Source organism: Chelonia mydas, chromosome 2 (genome assembly GCF_015237465.2).
Source record: "Chelonia mydas isolate rCheMyd1 chromosome 2, rCheMyd1.pri.v2, whole genome shotgun sequence".
Taxonomy (NCBI): domain Eukaryota; kingdom Metazoa; phylum Chordata; order Testudines; family Cheloniidae; genus Chelonia; species Chelonia mydas.
Genome location: NC_057850.1, coordinates 183,652,901 through 183,677,545, shown reverse-complemented (window position 1 = coordinate 183,677,545; position 24,645 = coordinate 183,652,901). Strand labels below are relative to the sequence as shown.

Below are 24,645 nucleotides of genomic sequence, written 5' to 3'. Positions count from 1 at the left end.
GAGTTAGGAGCGTAAATTCCTTCAAGAAGCTGGGCTCTAGAACACAGACCCGGTGCCTATAGCTGTATTCTTCAACTTGAAGAACAGGGTGCATGGCAGCAATGGAGGACCTTGGCCAATGCACAGAATGCAAGGTGGGATCCCAGCTTGCAACACTTGTAGGGGCTTTGACTTCTGACTGGGGAAAAGGAGGACCAGCAGTTGCTAAGGAGGAAGGAAATCCAGAGCTGCCATGAGGCCTGAGAGAGTTAAGTGCAGGAAAACTGACCTTCAGATTGCTGCGCCAGTTCAGCATTGACAACCCTAGGAGCAGATTGGTACTCAACTGAATTCAGGCAGTTGGGGGTCCGCACACTAGCGGCTGTGCTTTGCGGGAGGAAGGGATCCCAAATACTGTGGCCCAGATCCTCAAAGATATTTAGGTGGATTAATCCCTTTGAGGACCAGGGCCTGTGTGATTTTAGGTTTGATACTGTTTTTTCCGTTATGGTTTCAAGGAAACAAATAGGCTGGAGGATTTCTTCAGAAACATTCCTCAGATCACTAAAATGTACACCCAGATTCAATTCTGAGCAAATTACTTAACTGCATTGGTGAGTAAACAACAGGGAAATGTGGTAACTTCACAGAAAAAAGAGGTGGACAGAAACAGCCAGCTATAAACAAATAGGCTTATACCAGTGGCTGGTGTGGCTTATACCCTGTAGTTCAGCAGAGCTATCCTGGGATCTTTGTTAACCATTAATTATCTCCACCAAACCATGCCTTTTTGGGCCGTGGGGCCTGGGAACAGTATGTCAGAAATCGTACAGATTCTCGAAAGCTTGCAATGTAGACCTGGCAAATTGTGACCAGTTGACTATTTCTCCTGAATGCCTATATGAGAGAACACATTTAACTGTTCTGTAACTTGTTGATTTGTGAGTTTAGGGAAAAGTAAAATTTCTACAAGTTTAAAACTACTCAGCGACTACAAGAGAGACACGTCCCTTCTCTTCACATCTAGAGACTCATGATTCCACTTTGTGTTCTAGGTTCTGCCCTGTGCTGGTTCATCACACTGCCATTCAGGCTCACTCTCGGCCTCTGTCCAACACCATGCATCCTTTTCTCTATGTCACACTGTACAGGGCTGTGGAGATACAGGAAAACTGGGCTAATCCTGTCTTATACATTCAGGTACAGTTAGCAGTTGTGGATCTGCACTAGTGGCCATTTTAATCACTTTTCACTTTTGTGGTGAGGCTGGCAAACCTCTCAAAAGGGTACTGTGGGCAAGCAGTCCTTCAAAACAGGAGAAGCCCTGACAAATCAGGGAGGAAAAGATACTCTTTAGGGTTTACCCAGACTCAGTTCCAAAGCTCTCCCCCTATTGAGATGAGGCAAGTGGATTTCGGACCTTGGAGTTAAACAGTAAGTCTCATTGGTTCAGGAAGATCCTCTACAGGCAGCTGGATTCCACTGTGTGGCTTTTTGGCTGCTAGAAGTGGTTGGAGAGCCAACAACTGATCTCCTCTTCCTCCTATTTTACATGTTCCTGGCTGGTTTTCTGGGAGGCTAATGGGCTCTAGTTCTGGTCCCTGCCCATTAACCCTTTCCTCCCAGCCCCAAACCCTAGGCTTGTTGGCCCAGGCCCTGGACAGGCAGTATACCCTGTCAGGCAGCTAGGTGTGTTCTGTATGATCCTGAGCGTCTAGAGAATCTGAGGGACTCTTCAGAGACCACCACTAAGGACTTTTCTGATGCATATGCTTTAATGGCTTTATGTCTCAATCATGAGAAATCTCTGGCACCAGGATCTTGACTCTCTAAATGGTATGAGTGACTTGTAGTCTGTCCTTGACATAATCAGGAACCTGCAGATGTCTTGTGGCCTCATTAGAGAGCAAGATGGATAAGGTCATATCTTTTATTGGACCAACTTCAGTTGGTGAAAGAGAGCTTTCAAGCTTATACAGAGTCCTTCTTCAGACCTTGTGGGCCTCATGTACATCTAGACATTTTCCACATTCTAACTACTTGGGCATACTTGGTCTTAGTGTCTGAAAGCTGTCTGGGACAATGTGGCTTTGGCTTCCAATCATTTATATTACCGGGAGTAGTGCCGCACTGCGATCATAGCTGTTGGCACTGCTTTTGACTTGGAAGCATAAAACACCAGTACTGGTGATGTGATGAATACCTTCTTTAGATCCTCCAAAAGCACAATCTTGTGGTTTCTTAGCCCCCCCAACTAGTTTGAAGATGTTCATAAAGAACTGGCTTTTTTGAGAATAAATTGGGTATGAATTTGTTCCAAAACTCCATCATATTGAAGAATTGCATTTTCTGATACTACTGTAGGGATTGAGTGTTGCTGGATCTGCTCTCACCCCTCTTCATCAATCACATGCTCTAAGAAATATAGTTGGGTTTTTTTTAACCTACATTTAATTTTAGTCCAGCACCCTCAACTGCCTTTGAAATAGAGCTGGCAGAAAATGATGTGTTAGGAGAAAACTTCAACATTTTGTCAAAACGGAAAACACTTTGGTTTCCTTATAAAATGGAAAACGTTGCAGGAAATCAGAAGTCTTCCTCAAACACTTGCCTTTTGTCAAAATCCCAATTGTTTCCATTGTGGGAATGAAGGGGGAGTTTCAACTGAGAATTTGACCAGTGCTGCTCTAATGGGAACTAACTTATTCTGTCTTCAGGCCGGTCTGCTGCCTCTTTTTCTCCTAACACGGGTTGGTTCTCTTGACCTTCCAGAATTAAATATAAAATATTTAGATACCCTTCTGGGGTATCTAATCATTCCAAGTAAACACAAAGCAAACCAGTCTTCTGCCCTTCCTTCCTACCTTTTGGGGTGGAGGGGGCTGTTTTTCTTCTACCTCATCTTCAGCACATCCTCTGGGCTCAAGCCTTTCATCGTTAGGGCTGGGGTGCACAGCCCTCCTTCCTGGGACTGTAGAAGGAAACCTTTAATCTGGTTGTTCCCTTCCTTCTTTGGAATTTCCTTTTCTAGCAAGCCTGGCTCCTAGTCACCCAAATCCTTGTCAAATGGCTTCACGCATTGCCTCTACCTGGGGAAGGGAGCCAAACCCTACACAAGTGCAGCTGACCCCCCAAACCTCTTACAGGACCGGTTTATCCTGTGACACTTACTTAAAAACCTGTTTTAAACTTTTGTTATGTTCTTCCTTTGACTTCCCAGAAATGAAAATGTCATCTTCATACATTTCCAGGCCTTGCAGTGTCTTGTTTATTTTTCTTTGGAAGATTTCTGGGGCAGTTCTGATGCTGAATGGGAGATGAAAAAAGCAGTAACTGCTGAGTGATATAGTAAAAATTGTCAACGTGGCACTGACAGAGTAGAGTGAAACTTTTCAGAGTCCATCAGCTGCATCTAGTAAGCAGAATATTGCTTCACCAGTCAATTCAGAGATAAGGGGCTAGAACCTTGTTCCCCCATTCATCACCTTTGCTCTGCTCTGCAGTTTTATAATTATCCCTGCAAAAAGGTCTGAACCTTTTTCAGTTTGGTTGAGCACACACCAGCTTAATTGTTTCTCTGTATCTTACCTGAAGTTCTTGGGCTGGAATATGAACAGGCTTGTGATAACATGATCCCAGCCAGAATGCAGAAGTGCAGAGGAACATGGAAAATAAAAATGAAGTATTATGAAAAATGGTAAATGAAGATCAAAGGATGGAAAGTTCACACTGATTCAGATACAACTTAGTGCTAGTTTGGGAAGTGTCACTAATTATAAGAAGTACTACTAATAAGAAACACTCTGTTCAGACTCTGGCAGGCTGAACAGAGAATTCAAGAACAGAGGGCCCAATCCTCTCTTCCAGGGCAAAACTTTAATTGTCTTCAGTGGTGCAGGATCTGATTATGAAAGAGCACTGATTGAATATGAAAGATTACTCAGCACTGGCTCCCTGCTCCTGCTCCCACTGAAAATAATGACAAAATTCCCATTGACTTCAATTGTGCAGGATTGGACTATACATGTTGGGAACAAGCAAACTCACTTGCATTACTACAAGCGGAGTTAGGAAACGAAAGTGACAGTAAACTAGAGTGAGGGCAAGCTGAGCGCTTCTGTGGTGGTACTTTGAAATGACAACATTTCAGCCAATGAAATTTAATTGATACCAGCAATTCTGTAATAACATCACATCTAATGATGAGGTCCTAAATTCTTTGACAGGCTTTCTTGTGTCATGGGCATTACAAAATCATGAAGTGGCCTTTGAGACACCTCTTGTTTTGTTCTTAGGTGAATGTTATGCTTGTGGAAAACGCTGGAGAGCTGTTGGCAATTCTAGATATCTGAGTGCAGAGAGGGGCAACATCTTTTCAGCTCTGTTAGGATCTTCCTAGCTCCTGCACTTGTCAGCTACAATCAGCAATAGCATTAAACAAACAAACAAAAAACAACAAAAACCCCCCTACTTGCCTATAACATGAAGACTCAAGTTGTGCCTTTCATGGGGAGGCACAGTGCTGCTGACAGCTCTGCTGAATGTGCATGTCTGGGAGGGTGCAGCATATTTTCCATTGCATGTCCTGTCCATTCTGGTGGTCAGTGCACGTGAGGGGGAAAGGCTGCTTGTATTCTCCCTTTTTGCAGCCAGATAAGGGACAGACACCTATTTATAAAGGGAACAAAGAACTAAGTGTGCGTGTGTGTTAATCCATTGGAGATCCCAGCCAGATGCTAAGCTATAGTTAAGCAGGAGGTGGGGAATGCAAAGGATTGCCTCAACCCCTCCTCAACTCCCCAGTCCTGGGGCTGCCTGGCTGGTTCCTGGAGTGAATTAGAGCCTCAGGGCCTGTGTGGAACTGTATTCTGTATGGAATCCCCTGCACAAGCAGCTGGGAAGGGGTTGGCATGGGAGTTACTATGGCAGTTCTCCACCACCCCACTTGATGGTCACCCTACACAGGGGGAATCTTTATGTGGCTGGTTAGGCTGGCTCTGAGGCTGATTTGTCACTGGAGGCTCTGGCCCTATTTCTCTAAGCCAAGATTTTCAAACATGACTAGTGGGGGGTTTTTGGTGGGGGAGGGGGAAAATGCCAGTCTGAGACATCTGTAAAGGGGCATGAATTCAGCAAGTGCTGTGCACCCTCTTTCTGAAAATTCAGCCCCTTGCTTTTGGACATGACAAAACAGAGGCACCCAAACCCATTTGTGACACAGTGCTGCGCAACACAGCACTCTGACCACTGCAACTCCAGTTAGCTGCCCTGGAGCACACCTGAATATGGGAATTGCACCCAGTTGATGGACTGGGATGGGCCGGAGAGAGTTAAAAGGCTAATTAACTCATTAGCCCAGAGGGTACAAAAGGCATAAGATCGGCCATCCTGGGTCAGATCAAAGGTCCATCTAGCCCAGTACCCTGTCTTCCGACAGCAGCCAATGCCAGGTGCCTCAAAGGGAATGAACAGAACAGGCAATCATCACGTGATCCATCCCCTGTCACCCATTCCCAGCTTCTGGCAAACAGTGGCTAGGGACACCATCCCTGTCCATCCTGGCTAATAGCCACTGGTGGACCTATGCTCCATGAATTTATCTAGTTCTTTTTTTTAACCCTGTTACAGTGTTACAGTCTTGGCCTTCACAACATCCTCTGGCAAAGAGTTCCACAGGTTGACTCTGCATTGTGTGAAGAAATACTTCCTTTTGTTTGTTCTAAACCTGCTGCCTATTAATTTCATTTGGTGACCCCTAGTTCTTGTGTTATGAGACGGAGTAAATAACACTTCCTTATTTACTTTCTCCACACCAGTCATGACTTTATAGACCTCTATCGTATCCCTCCCTTTTCTGAACCTTTTCCAATGCCATTATATCTTTTATGAGATGAGGCGACCATATCTGCACACAGTATTCAAAATGTGGGCGTACCATGGATTTATATAGAGACAATATGATATTTTCTGTCTGATTATCTATCCCTTTTTTAATGATTCCCAACATTCTGTTTGCCTTTTTTGACTGCCACTGCACATTGAGTGGATGTTTTCAGAGAACTATCCACAATGACTCCAAGATCTCCTTCTTGAGTGGTAACAGCTAATTTAAACCCCATCATTGTATATGTATAGTTGGGAGTATGTTTTCCAATGTGCATTACTTTGCATTTATCAACATTGAATTTCATCTGCCATTTTGTTACCCAGTCACCCAGTTTTGTGAGATCCTTGTGTAGCATTTCGCAGTCTGCCTGGGACTTAACTATCTTGAATGGTTTTGTATCATCTGCAAATTTTGCCGCCTCACTGTTTACCCCTTTTTCCAGATCATTTATGAAAATGTTGACTAGGACTGGTCCCAGTGTAGACCTCTGGGGGACACCACCGTTTACCTCTCTCCATTCTGAAAACTGACCATTTATTCCTAACCTTTGTTTCCTATCTTTTAACCAGTTACTGATCCATGAGAGGACCTTCCCTCTCATCCCATGACACCTTATTTTGCTTAAGAGCCTTTGGTGAGGGACCCTGTCAAAGGCTTTCTGAAAATCTAAGTACACTATATCCACTGGATCCCCCTTGTCCACATGCTTGTTGACCCCCTCAAAGAATTCTAGTAGATTGGTGAGGCATGATTTCCCTTGTAAAAACCATGTTGACTCTTCCCCAATAAATTATGTTCATTTATGTGTCTGACAAATTCCATTCGTTCCTCTAGTTTCAACCAGTTTGCCTGGTACTGACATCAGGCTTACTGGTCTGTAATTGCTGGGATCACCTCTGGAGCCCTTTTTAAAAATTGGTGGCACATTAGCTATCCTCCATTCATTTGGTACAGAAGCTGATTTAAATGATAGGTTACAAACCACAGTTAGTAGTTTCACATTTGAGTTCCTTCAGAACTCTTGAGTGAATCCCATCTGGTCCTGGTGACTTACTACTGTTTAATTTATCAATTTGTTTCAATACCTCTTCTAATGAATCCTCGATCTGGGACAGTTCCTGAGATTTTTCACCCAAAAAGAATGGCTCAGGTTTGGGAATTTCCCTCACAATGTTCCCTCTAATTTTTTATGTCCATGTGCGGAATGAATTTTGTTATGTGCACCAATATGGAGGTGACATGAGGCGGGTGTGGGGCTGAGGGGTTTGGAGTGTGGGAAGAGGCTCAGGGCTGGGGCAGAGGGTTGGGTGTGTGGCGGGGTGAGGGCTTTCGCTGGGGGTGGGGCTGGGGATGAGGGGTTTGGGGTTCAGGCTGCCCCACGGCTGCCATGGGGCCATGTAGGTGGGTAGAGGAGCTGCTGGGGCAGCTCCAGGACTGGGACTGGGGGAGAGGCACCTGTCCCCAGCTGCGGCAGTTCCTCCACCCACCTACATGGCCCTTGATATCCTGCTGCATGGCCGCATAGCTGAACGGGAACTTAGCTCCCTCAGCCATGAAGACTGATGCAAAGAAATCATTTAGTTTCTCCACAATGGCCTTAGCATCCTTGAGTGCTCCTTTAGCATTTTGATAGTCCAGTGGCCCCACTGGTTGTTTAGAAGGCTTCCTGCTTTTGATGTACTTACAATTTTTTTTGCTATTATTTTTCAAGTCTTTGGCTAGCTGTTCTTCAAATGCTTTTTTTGGCCTTCCTAATTATATTTTTACACTTCACTTGCAGAGTTTATGCTCCTTTCTATTTTTGCCACTAGGATTTAACTTCCACTTTTTCAAGGATGCCTTTTTGCCTCTCACTGCTTCTTCTACTTTGTTATTTCATCACGATGGCACTTTTTGGTTCTCTTACTATGTGTTTTAATTTGGGGTATACATTTAAGTTGGGCTTCTATTATGGTGTCTTTAAAAAGTTTCCATGCAGCTTGCAGGGATTTCACTTTTGGCACTGTACCTTTTAATTTCTGTTGAACTAATTTCCTCATTTTTGTGTTCCCGTTTCTGAAATTAAATGATACCGTGGTGGGCTGGGCTGCTGTGGTGTTTCCCCCACCACAGAGATGTTAAATTTAATTACATTATCGTCACTATTACCAAGCGGTTCAGCTATATTCACCTTTTGGACCAGATCCTGTGCTCCACTTAGGACTAAATCAAGAATTGCCTCTCCTCCAGGACTAGTTGATCCAAGAAGATGTCATTTAACGTGTCAAGAAATTTTATCTCTGCATCCCGTCCTGAGGTGACATGTACCCAGTCAATATGGGGGATAGTTGAAATCCCCCATTATTACTGAGTTTTATTTTTATAGCCTCTCTAATCTCCCTGAGCATTTCACAGTCACTATCACCATCCTGGTCAGGTGGGGCCAGTAGTATATGCCTACTGCTATATTCTTATTATGGAAGCATGGAATTACTCTCCATAGAGATTCTATGGTACAGTTTGGTTCACGTAAGATTTTTACTCTATTTGATTCTACGCTTTCTTTCACATGTCGCTCAACCTTTTCTGTCCTTCCGATATATTTTGTACGCTGTAATACTGTGTCCCATTGATTATCCTCATTCCCCCTGCTTTCTGTGATGCCTATTATATCAATATCCTCATTTAATATGAGGCAATCTAGTTCACCCATCTTATCATTTAGACTTCTAGCATTTATATATAAGCACTTAAAAATTATCACTTTTTAGCTGTCTGCCATTATGTGATGTAATTGAATGGGATGTTTTTTCATTTGACTGTTTCTCAGTCGACTGTTTCTACCTGTATTTTATCATCTTCCATCCTCTCCTCCGTACTAGGCCATAGAGAATCTCCATTATAAATCCTCCCCGAAGGGATGTCTCTGTCTGAACCACATGCTCCTCCGCACCTGTCGTCTTTCCCCCAGCCCTTGGCAGAGCTGTCCCTAGGGTACGGGAAATTGGGGTGACTTGGCTTAAGTTAGGGGACAGGGGGGAGCCGCCCTCCAGCACTCGCATGGCTGGGAGCCAGGGTAGCAGAGCAGGCTGGGGCTGGGTCGCTCTACTTACCGGCGCCAGTGAGTGCTGGGAGCCCGACCCCAGCTGCAGTCCTCAGGGGAAGGGCTGGCTGGAGTGGGGGTGGGGCTGGGGCGGGGCAGAGCAGGGGCGGGGTGAAGTGGGGGCAGGGCTGGGGTGGAGCAGGGGTGGGAAGGGACAGGGCTGGGGTGGAGCAGGAGCGGGGGCCATGGGGAAGAGGCTGAGCAGGGGCTGGACCAACACGCAGCTGCGTAGAGCACCAGGAAATTTGGTGCCCCAAATTTCCTGGTGCCCTACACAGCTGCTTACTTTGCGTATAGGTAGGGATGGCCCTGCTCCTTGCCTATGTCCCGGGACCCGCACCCACCTAGGGGTGGCCCTGGTCCTTTGTTTAAAAACTGCTCTACAGGAAGAAAGCACAAAAGGGGAGGTAAAAGAGTGGGAGGTGTCTCTTGCTTGTGTGAGTGCCTCAGAAGCTGTGCACTCTATAAAAGTGGTGGAAAGGAACACTGTAAATACATCACATGAGGTGTTCTATTAGAAAAAGGTCACTGAGCTGTTTGCAACTTCAAAGGAGTCACAACTCTTTTCTCTCCTGAAAATCTTGGCCCCATGTCCCAGGAAATAACTCCTTCAGTGAACACTGGAGAGTGGGCATTTCACAAAAAAGAGGCCGATGTGGGGCCAGTCCTCTTTTGTTCCCTTTCCCTCCACTGCTCAAAGGGGTCAGCAATCCTTCACAATTGGTATATTTGCATTTTCATAGTCCGTTAATGAAACACCTCTCTTTTCTTAAAGGTCCTTATGCTCCTTACTGTAGCTAAATCTGAAACAAAGACAGTCAGACTCTGAGCATGAAGTGAAGCACAGAAATATCAAGAAAAAGAAAGTGAAATGTACAAAAATGAGAAGCAGAGTTGAAGAGAAATATAAATGTTTCCTGAGAGGTGCAACAACCAACCAAGTTAATGCAGGCTGGTCCAGGAAGAATTAAAACAACGAAGCAGGAAAAAAATGGCTTTGAAAAACACTTGGGGAGGACTAGGGAATTTCTAAAGCTAAGAGGGTAGCGGGCAACATTTCTGCCTTATCAGTTCAGTTCGTTGTATGAGCTATGTATGGAACTATTTCTTTTCATGGGGTACCGGATAGGAATGATGTTTTTCTTTTGGAGCTGACAGTTTGAATCCCTTTCCATTTGCTGAATGTATCTGACTGGTGGCTGAAGTGTCTCTGTGAGAATGTGATCTATTGGTTAGCATAGAGGGCTGGAACTGCAGACATCTGAGTTTAAGTCCCACCTCCGCCACTGACCACTGCTAAAAGTGCAGTGAACGAGAGAATGCAATATATTTTTCCTGCCTGCCTTGTCAACGCCGGTGGTCAGTGCAATCTAGGGGGAATGGCTGCTTGTATTCTCCCCTTCCCTCCTGTAGTCATACATTTTCTGTGACCTGGAGCAAGTCAGTTTATTCATCAGTAAAATGGATCTATTTCTCCTCTTCCCGAGGGTCTTGTGAGATTTTGCTAATTAAGGTTTGGCAAGTGCGTTGACATGCTCATTTGCAAGGTGCAGTCTTCAGTAGGTATAAAGAATTCATTATTACACAGAATTGACCACAGCGTGGTAAAGAAGCTCAGCACAATAAAAGAAAAAAGCAGGAAGAGGAACCTGAATTAACCACATGCCGCAATGGCCTCAGCACCCTCATTCTGTGCAGGTCTTGTTTTCCTTAGCTGCAGACTTGTAAGAACCTGAAATTGGGATGAAAATTGTTCTGCCCTTGTCTTGTCAATGCTGTTCAAGCCTGGTGTATTCAACACCCATAAAAAAGATTATTTTGTCAGATTCAGTGTTCCTGGAAAATATCCCCTGCCCTTGGGGAATCCTCAGTTAATGAACATTGTTGACCTTAAATTGTGATTCATTGCTTGAGTGTACTACTCTATATCGAGTTGAAGTTTGCTGAGCAGAAGTCCCAGATTCCCTTGCATGTGCAGTTGAATTAAGCACTTTGAAGGGCCAGGATCCATTTACTGTGTATGTAAAATCCTGACCACAGGCTCTGTCAGCAACTTTTCACATAGGCCCAAAGTCCAAAGCCTGGTTTGAGGCCAGGGGGCCCTAGCTAACAAAGAACAATTTTGGCTAAGAGAAGCTGAATAAACAAGAGACAACCTTGCTTCTTACTAGATAAGCATAGTCAGCAAAACTCCAGATGGGGAGCAGTAATTGGTGCCTCTATCAGAAGTTACAGGCATACCAAAGTATTGAGAGGGGCCCCATGTCCACTCCTTTGTGCAGGAAGACGATAACAAATGCCCTCCCCACATACCAGCCTGACATCTTCCCTTTCACAGATGCATTTCCCTCCCCTCCTAAAAGAAAACGTTAGCTTGTAAAACACAATGGGGCATCCTGAAAACAATTTCTATTGCCATGTACTTTTCAATGTCTTTTTGCTTTAACCCCCAGGAATGTACCTGTTGGACAACCAGAAAAGCTGCCTCATTCCTATGGACCCCAACTCAGAATTCAACATATATATTTTATAATTATACACTTTATACATTATTTGAGGAAAAACACTAACCGTACGTTGTACTCGAACCTGAAACCTTGGGCGGAGCCATTATGTAATCTTTTAGACTATTGGCTTATTGTACTTATCTTGTCTTGCTGCTAGAACCTATCCCGGGGCTCGGGACCTCCCACCCCGTCACTTCCCTCTGCCCACGAATAATCTATATAATCTATTGTAATCAATTGCTTGGCAGTGTCTCTGAACCTAATAAGGAAAGTGACACTCCGCCAGCACTGTGTGTAATAAACCCATGTGCTTGATTCTACACGGTGTCCATTTTTGTTCCTTCACACTTAATGACGTCTTTTGTTTTATTACCTTGCCTCTGGATTCTTAAATACTATAGTTTCAAACACAGCAGCCCTGAAGTGAACCGCTGTACTGAGACTAGAAAACATTCCTTACCTTCTGTGTTCAGGATTCTGTGTATCTACCAGGACAAATTCTGCTCTCCATTATGCACACCCACTATTTCAGTAACAGATCAGACAGCTTGGCCCTCGCTTTGTCCCTGGAGAAACTCCAAGACTAACACTGAGAAAAATCCAATTGAGTATTATGGTGCAGCATGATTAAGGTTCCATTAAAGAATTTCATTTTGGTAGTGGAAAGAATGGGGAATATCTGGAGTCTTTGCATGTGTTCTAGTAAAATGAAAGTGTGATTATAATCTTTGGCTAATTACAGATTATTTGATGTATTTTTTGTGCAATGTGAAGTTCTGGAAAGTTCATAAGAAGCTGCTGAAAAATAGGTAGTGGACAACTTATTTCCCCTGGGAGTGTCTTTTCTTTGCGCTCATCTAGCAGAAAGATAAGATTTCAGCTATGGTCAAAAATTTCATGTCGCGTTGTTCCCATAACAAAGTGCATAGCTTTAAAAAAAAGGTACTTTTTAAAGTGGTACCAGCAAATTTGTTTTCCAGGCTGAAGCTGCCCAATTTCAGATTGATGGTATAAAGAAAAATGTGCTACGATGAGAATGTTGTTACTCACTACATCCAGGGGCGCTATAAATCTGAGAGAGACTCTTCTCAAATACCTCTGTTGTGCCGAAGAACTCTCTCAGAGCTACCAGAGAAAAGACTGGCCTTTCACATCTCACCTATAAGTGTTGTTTTAAATTCCTGGGCCATTCACTACCCTTGTTTTTGAGTAAGGCTATGAACCCTTATCTAGAAAATAGTTACAGAAGATCTTCCGGACACCCTCCACCACAGCTATTTTTGGAACAAAGAGCTCATTACAAGGTCCCTGTAGGCACAGAACCCAGCTTTCTGCCATGAAAAAGCCATGTCTTAGCCACTGCACCACACTGCCTTTCATTGTGAGTAAGCCTGTTTGGGTTACCTCTACCAACTACAAGCCACATACCTCTCCCACAGCCAGAGAGAGAAACCTGGATACTGGATCACCAGCACTGTACAGCTGAATAATAAATACTTGTTTCAGAGTAACAGCCGTGTTAGTCTGTGTTCGCAAAAAGAAAAGGAGTCCTTGTGGCATCTTACAGATTAATCAATTTATTTGAGCATAAGCTTTCGTGAGCTACAGCTCACGAAAGCTTATGCTCAAATAAATTGGTTAGTCTCTAAGGTGCCACAAGTACTCCTTTTCTTTTTATAAATACTTGTGTAACCCTGCAGGGAAGTGTCTCGAGCACAACTGGTCAGAAAATGTATTGATGTTTTTTTCACCCATAAGAAAACTTTGACAAAAATGAAGAAAAATTCATTTTTATCACAACTTTCCATGGAAAACTTCAAGTTTTTGAAGAAAAATTTGAAACCATATTATTTTGTTCAAAACCTAAAACGGTTTGATTCTGAAATGGTGCTATGGTGCCTCATGGGTTTGTAGTTCGTCTGCTTCATTTTCATCGTTAGCCTGGAATCCCAATTTGGACCATATCTTTTATGAAATACCATGGTCTCTCTTCTTGGTGAGGGAGGCCATACATCATGGGAATCATATGATTGCAGGGTATCATGAGAGATGTAGTCCATCTGAGGAGCATATACAGTATACATTTCCAACCTTAACTCTGACTAAACATGGGGAACAGAGTGGAAAATACGAATATGTAAATGGAGTGCTTCACAATTTCTAACTCTGTAAAGTCTTTGGAGAAATGGAAGTACTGTAATTAAATCACAGTATATTTCTACTCTTTTTAGAGACATGAGAAATGACAACAAGAAGTCAGAATTAAAGTTAGAAATATATTTTGGGTAATTAATTAGTAACATTACAGTAACTGTAATGATATTTTAAAAATGAAAGGTAGAGTTGCTGAAAAAGACTAGACACTTTCTTGACACAGTCAATTATTTGACCATTCCTCACCTGTATATTTTCTAGATTTTAAGGCATTGTATTGTTCTTTAAAAATGTGCTTACAGCAACCTTAAATGAACATAAATGTAGTTTTCTTTCCATAAATTATTGGAGTTTTGAGAAAAGACTTGCCTAAAAGGGAATTTGAGAGGTCTTATTTTGATGAAAAATTCCAGTGCATTGTACTTTAATGTAGCTTCAGGAATTATCATAACATATATTGCCAGGCTACTTCTACAGGATTGGGTTGGGGTGTGGGGGGATGGGACATACAGAAGTCATAAGATCTAATCCAGTGCCCGTCAAAGTCATGGGGAAGACTCCCCCTGACTTCAGTGAGTGTTGGATTGGGCCAATAGCACACAGCAGCAGAGCCCTCTACATTTTAGAAAGGTTATGCACCAAACTAAACATATAACAAAAAATTCTGCCCTCAGAGGTTTCCATACAAGATTCAATCCTGTCTTACTTCAGAGTTATGCAGCCATAATGGCATTGAAACTGAGAGTTACATCTGTGTCAAACTGGAGTGACTGAAAGGTGAGTCAGGCCATACATTTAAAAACTGTAACTGATTTGTGTGCACAGCCATCCAGTGAAATGTGCAATGATTCATTTGCCATCTAAGCTAAATAGCAGTCTCTCTCTATTGCTTAACTGTAGTCTCTGAAAATTATTACACAATGGCTACACTGAATAATTCTCATCAAGAAAGAAAGCAGTCAATCAGGAGGGAATTTTTTGCTAGGAAACCTTTTAAAAAGCCATCACACACATTTAAAATTAAGTCAGAACTCAATAGATGTCCCCTCCCTCCAGCCCAGTTTATGTTTTAATGCTTGAATACGTAAACTTCCCCCAGATTTTTAAACTATGGAAACCGTCAGGAAGCCAGTTATACAAAGATGCCATTTTGCTTTATTCAAGAAAAATACACATTTAAAACAGAAAAATACTACGAGGAAGAAGAGACACTGAGCATAGGCAACGCACAGTATTATGGAAACATTGACATGAAGAGTCCAGCAATTCTATGTCCTCTTCATTCACTGCCGGTTTCCACTGTCCACAAAGGTGTCAGATCATGTTGGTGATGGCATGTTCTGCTCATGTGTGAGTTTCTAGATAGGATCTCTGCATGTGGGTAGATGGATTTTTTCACAGCATGGGTCTGGAGGAATTGCTGCAATTTTTGAAGGAGTGGAAGTCAGAATCCAGGACCAACTTTCCTCTGTCCCTAAAAAATAAACAGCGGAGGTAGACCCCTGGGCTAAGTCAATGCTCGTAAGCTTTTTAGGGCAATCAGTATATTTAGATGAATGCAGGTAGAATGTATGCCTAGGCAGGGAGTGGGAAAGCTTTTACAGAACTCGGTCACTATCAGAATAGCCTAACACTTGAGTGGGCAAGGAGTGAGAATGATTGGCTGAATTGCTACTAGAAATGCGACGGATGCAGGTTTGGAATATTTTTTTAAGGTGAGCTTTAAACATCTCGCCAGCAAAAGCATAGATCACCGGGTTCAGGCAGCAGTGGATGAAGGAGATTGATTCAGTCAGCTGCAGGGCCAGCGCTAGCCTTTGGCTCGTCTCGCAGTTGTTGATAATGTGCAAGTTCTGCAGAGAGTCTAGAAAAAGCACAATGTTGAAGGGAGCCCAGAAAAGGAAAAAGATGACCACGATGATGAAAATCAGCTTGATGGCTTTGATCTTGTTCCGGTTTTTGCAGCTCTGCAGATTTTTCAGGATGTGGGAGTAGCAGTAAATGAGGATGCTGAGCGGGATCAAAAGGCCCAAGATGTTGACTTCAAACTGAGTGAAAAATCTCCAGGTCTCTTGGCCTGGAAGATATTTGGGGACGCACTTGAGAGACTGTTCAATTTCCACTTCTTGGGTAAACGCCATATTTGGTATGGCAGCCAAACCAGCCGTCATCCACAGGAGTAAGCTTATAATTATGCCACAGGTGGCTGTCCGAACTCTCATAGCATAGACAGCATGAACGATTGCTATGTACCTGTCTATGCTCATGAGGGTTATAAAGAAAATGCTACTGTAAAAGCCTATGTAATAAATGCCAGCCATTATTTTACACACTGCATTTCCAAAAATCCATTCTTCTGAAGCATAGTGAGCTTGAAATGGGAGGGGGACAACAAAGAGCAGGTCAGAGATTGCAAGGTTGAGTAAACACACGTCGGTCATAGTGGTGACTTTCTTCCTAGTCAAGAGTACACATATGACCAAGGCATTTCCCATTAGGCAGAAGACAAACACCAGGCAGTAAACTATTGGAAGAAACACTGATTTAAACCTGCTGAAACCATTGCCCTCACTGCAAGGAGAGGTACCTTCATCATACACATAGTTATATTCTGTGGTGTTTGGGAAAGGGCTTGTAACAGTCATCTTTAAGACCTGTGCACAAAAAAGAGATAATTATTTGATTATGGGTATGGAAGGGTTGCAGAAGTCCGCATTTTGCCATTGTTACTCACGCTGAATGAAATCAATCTGGCTGCTTGAGGAATAAGGTATTAATCAGTGTAAAGGCTTGTCTAAACACAAAATGATGCCGTTTTAACTAAACTGGTCAGATAAAGCAGTGCGAACCTCCCCCGTCCTCAGTATTAATGCCGTTATGCTGGTATAGCTTACTCCCGTACGAGAAGGGAAATAAGCTATATCAGTAAAATATGCACCTTTACACTAGTATCACAGCAACAAACGCACTAGGGGTTAGATCAGAATAACTCTATTGGTTTTAAAAAAAATGCACCTCTAACTGACGTAGTTATACTGGTACAAACATTGTGTGGAGGCCAGCCCTAAGCATAGTGGAATCCAGGTCTCCATGTATTATAATAAAGAGCATTTTACTGAGAAGGTCAGACTTCTGATTGGACATACTCTGACTAGTGATTTTTGGGTGATTAGTTTTTGGATACTTCAACCTGAGACAACTTAAAGGGAGTCAGATTTGCAGAATGTGCTGTACGCCTGCCCTTTAAGGAGGACCTGACATATCAGCAAAAACTATGAAAAGCAATCAATTTAGAGAGAATTTTTTTTCTAATTCGTAAAACATTTGCATTTTTCTTGCCATAAGCTTGAAAAACAGATTCTTTGTTTCTTGAAGGTTCATCCAGAATTTTGAAATACATGGATAAGAAGAGCAAGGCATCATTATTATTTTGACATAGATCATCCACTTTAATGGGGGGGAAATATTTGGGAGGGGACTCAGAGGAAGCAGATCTTCACGAGGATTTTCTCATAGAAACCTACACTGTCCTGTTGGGGAAGTGGGGTTTGTCCCTGTTAACCTGGCAAATTCCCTCTACCTCTGCATAAGCTCTTTCACCATTGGAATGGTACTGCACCAAAATGGGAAGATCTGGTAAGGGAGAGTCCCTTTTGTGCCTGGGAAGGAGAGATGGACAGGAAATCAGGACTGTAATTTACTATCTAGTCCCTCTGTTGATGCCTGTCATTCCTCATTCAAATCCTAAACCTTTCATGTGGCGTCCCATAACAGTCAATCAGCATATTATGTACAGAGAATTTCTTTCCAAAAAATGAAGATCTATTTTCATGCAAAGATCTTTAGTTAGAAATAATAAGGAACGACAGAAGACCAATGCATTTATGTTGTCTAACCTAAGTCTCTGCTATACGTCCAACATACTTAACATATAATTCTATAATTATGTTAAATATTTATTAAGCAACAGATTTATGTAGAATAAATATATGCCATGTGAAATAATATATAAATAGAATTCATCTGATTCTGATCTTATCTACATCCATATAATCCAAGAGCAATTTTACTAAAATGAACAGGAGATGCAGGTGCTCAGCATCTCTGAAGATTAGGCTATTGTTATGCTGCTGATACCCTCTTCTCATCTTTATGACGTCCAAAATTCACTGTCATGGAGGATCTCTTCTCCCTTCTCCACCTCAGTTGGCCTAACAATCAAGTTGAAAAAGCAACGCTTTCTAGAGTATCTAGAGACAAGTATCTCTCAAGGTGTGTCTCCCCCTTGTCAACTATAGTTAGTTAACTACAGTTAAGATGACAGTATATTTAATAGAGATGGATTTTACCTTTGACTAAGGAGGCAGGACTTTGTTTGGTATCTGTTCTAGTGTATCGTCTTCCTCCCTTGGTCACAGATGTGTCCAAAAGGTCTTTTCCCTTGGTGGTGGAGACTGATAAGCATTTGTGATGTACAGATGCCCAACAGCTACAGAATAAGTATGGAGGCAAAACTGCTAGTTCAAGAGATAGCATAAGATAAATGAGTAAACAGGAAAAGGTGAACATGAAAGGATTTAAAAATAGTTTCTGCGAGAAGGTATCAACCTCACGCTCTCTGAAGTGAATAGGTCTACGCATGTGAGCAGGTGCTCTCCAGTGTGTGCAAAGGTACACAGTTGACTCTCTTGCCTTTAGCAAAAAACAAACCACTATGGCCACCTCCATAATAGAAACTAAGACCCCTTAAAACCTATGCCAGGGACAAGTAGTGCCAATGTACTGCAGGTGTAAATTGGTGTAGCTCTGTTGAAGTCAATGGAATTACACCAATTTAGAGCAGCTGAAGACCTGGCATGTAATTTCCAAAAAATATGTTTCGTTTCTATCTTGTAACTGATATCAGCCGACATGCTAGATCTAGCCAAGTACTGTTTTTACGCACCTGTCTATTAGTGATGTACAAACTTGTTTCACTGAGATACGAAATCACATACACCTACACATAGAATCATAGAATATCAGGGTTGGAAGGGACCTCAGGAGGTCATCTAGTCCAACCCCCTGCTCAAAGCAGGACCAATCCCCAATTTTTGCCCCGGGGGAGAGATTTGCTTATTTGCTTGAGTACATTTTGGTGCATGCAGTCCATGTGGTTTGGGACAAAATACTGGCTCAAGTGGAACCAGGATTGGCTTCAAATTATGATAGTTTTATATAGTGCTGTGTAGTGAGGCGGGGTGGCCTCCCGAGGACCCGGAGTGGGAGGGTCCCTGCACTGAGCCCTGGTGGGCCGGACCAGGGACTAGTTGCCCCTCCCCCAGGAAGTGGGTGGGAGGGGCAGGAAGTATAAAAGGCGGCCCGGAAAGTTCCAAAGCGGAGGGTGTTGTGGGAGCAGAGGACTGGCTTGGGCCACCAGGGCCGCTAGCTGATTCAGACCTGAAGGAAGCAAACAACTGGCTTGGACTGCTCAGACCGCTGTCGGTCCTGACCCCAGAGGGAGAGGATGACTGGCTGGGCCCACCAACGGACCAGATCTCCAAAGACTTGCTCATGGTCCCAGAAGCCAGGGGTGGCAGTCTCCCCTTCCTCAGGCCAGAAACCTGAGCCTCAGACTCTTTGTTGCCCCTCCTTGATCCAGGACCTGGGCTAATTGACTGTTTATTTGCTGCTCAACTTGCACACAGGCCTGAGCCTCAGAATCTTTGTTGCTCTGCCCTGATCCAGGGCTGGGGCCAACTGACTCTTTGTTTCCTGCCTGGCCTGGGCTCCAGGTGCGAGCAGAGACCACTTTGTTCTCCATGGTGGCCGACATATCAGTGACGTAGTGAGGTGGGTTGGCCTCCCGAGGACCTGGAGTGGGAGAGCCCCCGCACTGAGCCACTACGTGCTGTAAAAATATATGTAGGACTTTACAATCCAAATCCACACACTCTTCATCCACAGATCTCAACGGTGGGTAAGGATCATTCTCTCTATTTTACTGTGAGCAGAGAGGTAAAATGTCTTGCCTAAGTGGGCGAGTGGTAGAGCCAGAAGAAGTAGTATTCATTTGTATGATGGTAACATCCAGAGGCCCCAGTAGAGATTGCTGGTTTGCGCTGCACAAACACATACAGAAAAACTGTCCCAAAGAGCTGACAATCTAAACAGATAAGAGTGACAAAGGGTAGTAGGGGAAACAGGCACAAAAGTGAAGTTACCTTCCAAAGCTCACGCCATAGGTCAATGGCAGAGCCAGGAGCAGAAACCCAGTATCCTGTTTTACAGTCCACAGTGCTATCCACTGGACCATTCTAGCTTCAATGGGCACCCACCCCCAAGACCTTATAATCTAACAAAGACACACACAGCCTGCCCCCAGGTACAGAAGAGGTATGGAGGCGGCTGGTAGGAGATCAGAGTAGGCAGAACTACTGAAAGAACTGGGTTTTGAGGATGAGAGGAAGGGCATTTGAAATAAAATAGAAGAGGCTGATTGTTTCTAGATGGCAATGTGAAATAAGGCATAAAACTGAGCCGGGGGGGGGAAGATAAAGGGCTAGTGAGAAGAAGTGATGGGGAGGAACACAGGAAATACAAGGGAGAGTGGGAGTAAATGAGAACAGAGACATAAGGTGGGGGTGAAATTATGCAGGACCTTGAAGACTTTGAAGTTTGTGATAAAAGAGAGGATGCTAGTGAAAGAATTAGAGCGTGGGGGAGGAAGATGACCTTAGCAGCTGCATTTTGGATAAACTAGGGTAGAGAGAGGTGAAGGGAGAAGGTTACAGTAAGGAAGCCAAAAATGTCTATGGCAAAGGTAAGGGTTTTAGTTGTATGGAGGGAGAGCAAGAGATGGTTCTAGAGTGGGGCATGTAATAGGATTTAAAAAGTCAGCGGTAAAATTCTCAAGAGCACCTAATTCCCATTTTCAAAAGTGGCTTAGGCAAAAGTGCCCGTCCTATTAGCTTTCAGTGAGACTGAAGAGTCCAAGTGCCTAAGCCACTTTTGAAAATGGAACTTCAGTGCTTTTTGAAAAATCACCCTGTACAGGGAGGGGAAGAATTAAAGATGACAGAGTAAGTGATATTGGGATCTGGGAGGAAGAGTGGAGAGAGGAGAGGAGAAAGATAAATTCACGGTTGGAAAGTTAGAGTTTATGAGGGGAGAGAGTCAGATGAAGCTGTGAGATTAGACACAGGTAGATGTTAGGTTAGAGAGTAGAGCTGGGTGACATTTTTGGTTGAAACATTTTTAGGCAAAAAAATAAAAATAAAAAAATGCAGATTCGGCTATGCCAAAAAGGTTTGTGAATTCATGTTGGTTTTCCCACGGTAAAAAAAAAAATCCAAAAAATCTAAACTTTTCATTTTGACACTTTTGAAACAAATATTTCTGCTTTTAATTCAAAAAAACTTTGCATTTTGAAATTTCCTTCAATTTTATGACCCCCCCTCCCCACAAAAAAACCCCTAACACTTCAAACAGATGAAACATTTAATTTCAGATTGAACAAAATGCTTCATTCAACAAGGAAGGGTTTTTTATTTTTCAAAATGGCCAGTGAACCAACAAAGTCAGTCGTTTACCTCTAGTAGAGTGGTAGATTAATCATTGGCAAAAGGCGGTATTTAAAACTGTAAGGGCAGATGGAAGTCACACAGGAAGAGAATACAGTGCGGGAACAGGAGGGAGGAATGATGCTGTTGGATGATCATGTTGTTTCTAGTCAGACTGAAAGTGGAGAAAAATGTGTTAATCCACAAACCAGTAAGAAGAGGGAGTAAGAATAGGCAGGTCAATGAACAGTCATGGGTGGAGGGGGAGGCCAAAGGCCCATTTACCAGAAATGAATCTGAAACGCTCTCGCTGTGCTTCTTTTGGTGGCACTGCTGATAGTGCAGCCTTACACCTTAACACTGGTCGAGTTTAATCACCCATCTAGAAAAACATGCCCAGATTCTAGCACGTTATCAAGCTCATTGTGCTTTCCCTGTGGAGGGGACAGTTGTTTATAACAAAGCAAACCAAGGAGCCACAGAGATACACAGCTATGTTTTCACCATCCTCTTACATCCCAACAGAATAAACTCAGTATTAGCAGCTTTGGGTTACATTTGGATCCAGGTGATATGCTGTACTTTGTGCTCACAGCAACGTGTCTGTAAGTTGCAGCAGAAAAGTGGATCACATGGACACTACAGCTTTTGTAATACACATTGTCCACAAACAGCCCAACCAAACACCAGGCTTTGCTGCTTCAGAAGAGACATTTGTGACTGAATGGAAACAGCCTAACTTTCACTGCAGGACAAGCCTCCTGGTTTGCCTTGTTTCCATAGTGGACTCCGTTACAATCTTGACATTCATTTACACACTGCAGGAGCTGAAATACCATGGTATTTGTCATATTCCTATTTTAATGATAAGGAATACTGCAAGTGCTAAAGCCGAAGTAAATTTTTCATGTTGGTACATGTGGGGGGCAGACCCTCAGCTGCTGTAAATCACCGTAGCTCATTGAAATCACTGCCCTTTCACCCATTTACACAAGCTGACAATCTAACCTTATGCCCATTTATAGCTGCTGAGATTCTGTCCCTAGAATTTTAATGGCACCCACCTAGCGTATAGAACCATAGGGTTAGAAGGGACCACAAGTGTCATCGAGTCTAACCCCCTGCCAAGATGCAGGATTTGTTGTGTCTAAACCAGAGGTGGGCAAACTCTGGCCCACAGGCCACATCCGGCCTGTGGGACCATCCTGCCCGGCCCTTGACCTCCTGGCCGGGGAGGCTAGTCCCCGGCCCCTTTCCCGCTGTCCCCCTTCCCCCGCAGCCTCTGCTTGCCGTGCCGCCAGCGCTCTGGGCGGCGTGGCTGCGAACTCTGCCGGGCAGTGTGGCAGCGTAGCTGGCTCCGGCCGGGCAGTGCGGCTGCCAGACATGCTGCTCTGAGCGGCCTGGTAAGGGGGTGGGGAGCAGGGGGGTTGGATAAGGGGCAGAGGGTCCTGGGGGGCAGTCAGGGGAGAGTGAGTAGGGGGTTTGGATAGGTGTGGGAGTCCCGGGGGGACTGTCAGGGGGTGCGGGTGTGGCTAGGGGTCGGGGCAGTCAGGGCACAGGGAGCGGGGGGAGGTTGGATGGGGGTGGGGTCCCGGGGGTGGTCAGCGTTGGGGGGTCTCAGGAGGGGACGATCAGAGGACAAAGAGCAGGGGGGGTTGGATGGGTCGGGGATTCTGAGGGGGGCAGTCAGGGGGTGGGAAGTGGGAGGGGGCAGATGGGGGGGGGCAGGCTGTTTGGGGGCGCAGCCTTCCCTACTCGGCCCTCCATACAGTTTTGGAACCCCAATGTGGCCCTCAGGCCAAAAAGTTTGCCCACCCCGGTCTAAACCATCTAAGACAGACAGTGATCCAGCCTCCTTTTGAAAACCTCCAGTGAAGGAGCTTCCACAACCTCCCTAGGCAGTCTGTTCCATTGTCCTACTGTTCTTACAGTTTGGAAGTTTTCCCTGAGATTTAATCTAAACCTGCTATGCTGTCATTTGAACCCACTGCCCCTTGACCTGCCCTCTGTGGCAAGAGAGAACAACTTTTCTCCTTTTTCTTTGGTGGCAGTCTTTCATGTATTTGAAGACTGCTATCATGTCCCCCCTTAATCTGCTCTTTTCCAAACTAAACATTCCTTCACCCTTTTCTCATATGGCTTGCATTCCATCCCTTTAATCATCTTTGTTGCTCACCTCTAGATCCTTTCTATACATTGGTTGTGACTCGCACAAAATTCTCTGTTACTCACACACTCAAGGGCACCCACCTGTACCCAGTTCCTAGGGCTCAAGGCATAACCCTCTTAATTTCGGCACCCACACCCTTTCCCAGTTCCTAGGGCTCCAGGCAAAAAGCACCTAACTTTACCCCTCCGTCGGCTCTGGGTTCTATTCCCCCAGGGCTCTGGGCAAACACCCTTTTCCTGTGAACTCAGAGCAAATACCCTTTCTCTGTGGACTCAGGACTTAATCTTTTGCGGGCTTACAGAGTCTTTTACCAGTGAAAGAGCCTTACACAGTAATGTACTACATAACCTCTATTCATTAACAATCACCAAAAACAGACTGCACACGCTACACATACGGTGCTTACCACTCCCAATAAGACAGATGAACTTTTCTTGATGGCTAGTCAGGATCACGTCATCAGGGGAACTCCAGTTTCTGCACAGTGTCATTGGCAGAGTGTTAAGGTCTGGCATCTCTGATCTTTGGGGCTGTGTCCTGGAGTTGGTACCCAAAGAACTTCCTTTTGGACCCCAGTTTATATAGTGAAATTTGAGTCTTTTTAGCTGTACCTTAACCAGTCATTATACTAAAATTTTACTAACCAATCCTAACATAGTGTAACAAAATTCCCTAACCAATCCTATCCCACCACCTTAGTTAATTTACATCTAGCAAAATTAATTATGTAACAGATAGAAACAATTAAAGAACCAGACAAAGACCATACAGATAAACAATAGGGAAGTGGGGACCATAATGACAAAATAATAAAGAAATGAGGATTTCACAACCACAACTATTGATAAGTCATTTCTTGACAGACAGAATGTTATCAAACTAAGTTTTCTTTCGCCATCTTAAGATCTGTTTCTTTATCTGATGATAGTGGGTGCCATTAGGACGGGGTCTCCCTCTTAACAGTCTGATATCACATTGTTTTAATGTAATTTAGATGGAATGTGAAGATGTGACTTCCTGCTTCTCAGCTAATGGCTGCTGCTTGGCTGCTCTTTTAATCTGGCTGCAGATGAAGGCTTTAGGCTTTAGGTCTTGCAATATGGCTGCAGACAAAGGCCTTATCATTACATGGTGACCAAAATTGGACACAGTAATCCAGCTGAGGTCTAACCAGCGCTGTGTCACCTCCCGTGACTTGCATGCTATGCCTCTGTTAATGCAACCTAAAATTGCATTTGCTTTTTTTGCAACAGCATTCTGTTGCTGACTCACACTGAGGTTGTGATCCACCAAAACTCCCAGATCTTTCTCAGCAGTGCTGCTGC

At 43.9% G+C, this 24,645-nt stretch overlaps 1 protein-coding gene across 1 annotated transcript; it reads right to left on the bottom strand.

Annotated features, from left to right (window-relative positions):
• Positions 1-14,730: 14,730 nt before the first annotated feature.
• LOC102929400 (C-C chemokine receptor type 8) lies at positions 14,731-18,096 on the bottom strand. Its single transcript, XM_007064337.2, has 2 exons — positions 17,959-18,096; positions 14,731-16,263 (listed from the first exon to the last, which is right to left on the bottom strand). The coding sequence occupies exon 2, from the start codon at positions 16,252-16,254 to the stop codon at positions 15,208-15,210; it is 1,047 nt and encodes a 348-aa protein (XP_007064399.1). The 5' UTR covers positions 16,255-16,263; positions 17,959-18,096; the 3' UTR covers positions 14,731-15,207.
• Between the last annotated feature and the right edge of the window lie 6,549 nt (positions 18,097-24,645).

Bases quoted from the DNA above. Each gene is read 5' to 3' on its own strand.
- LOC102929400 (XM_007064337.2), bottom strand. From the start codon at position 16,254: ATGACTGTTACAAGCCCTTTCCCAAACACCACAGAATATAACTATGTG.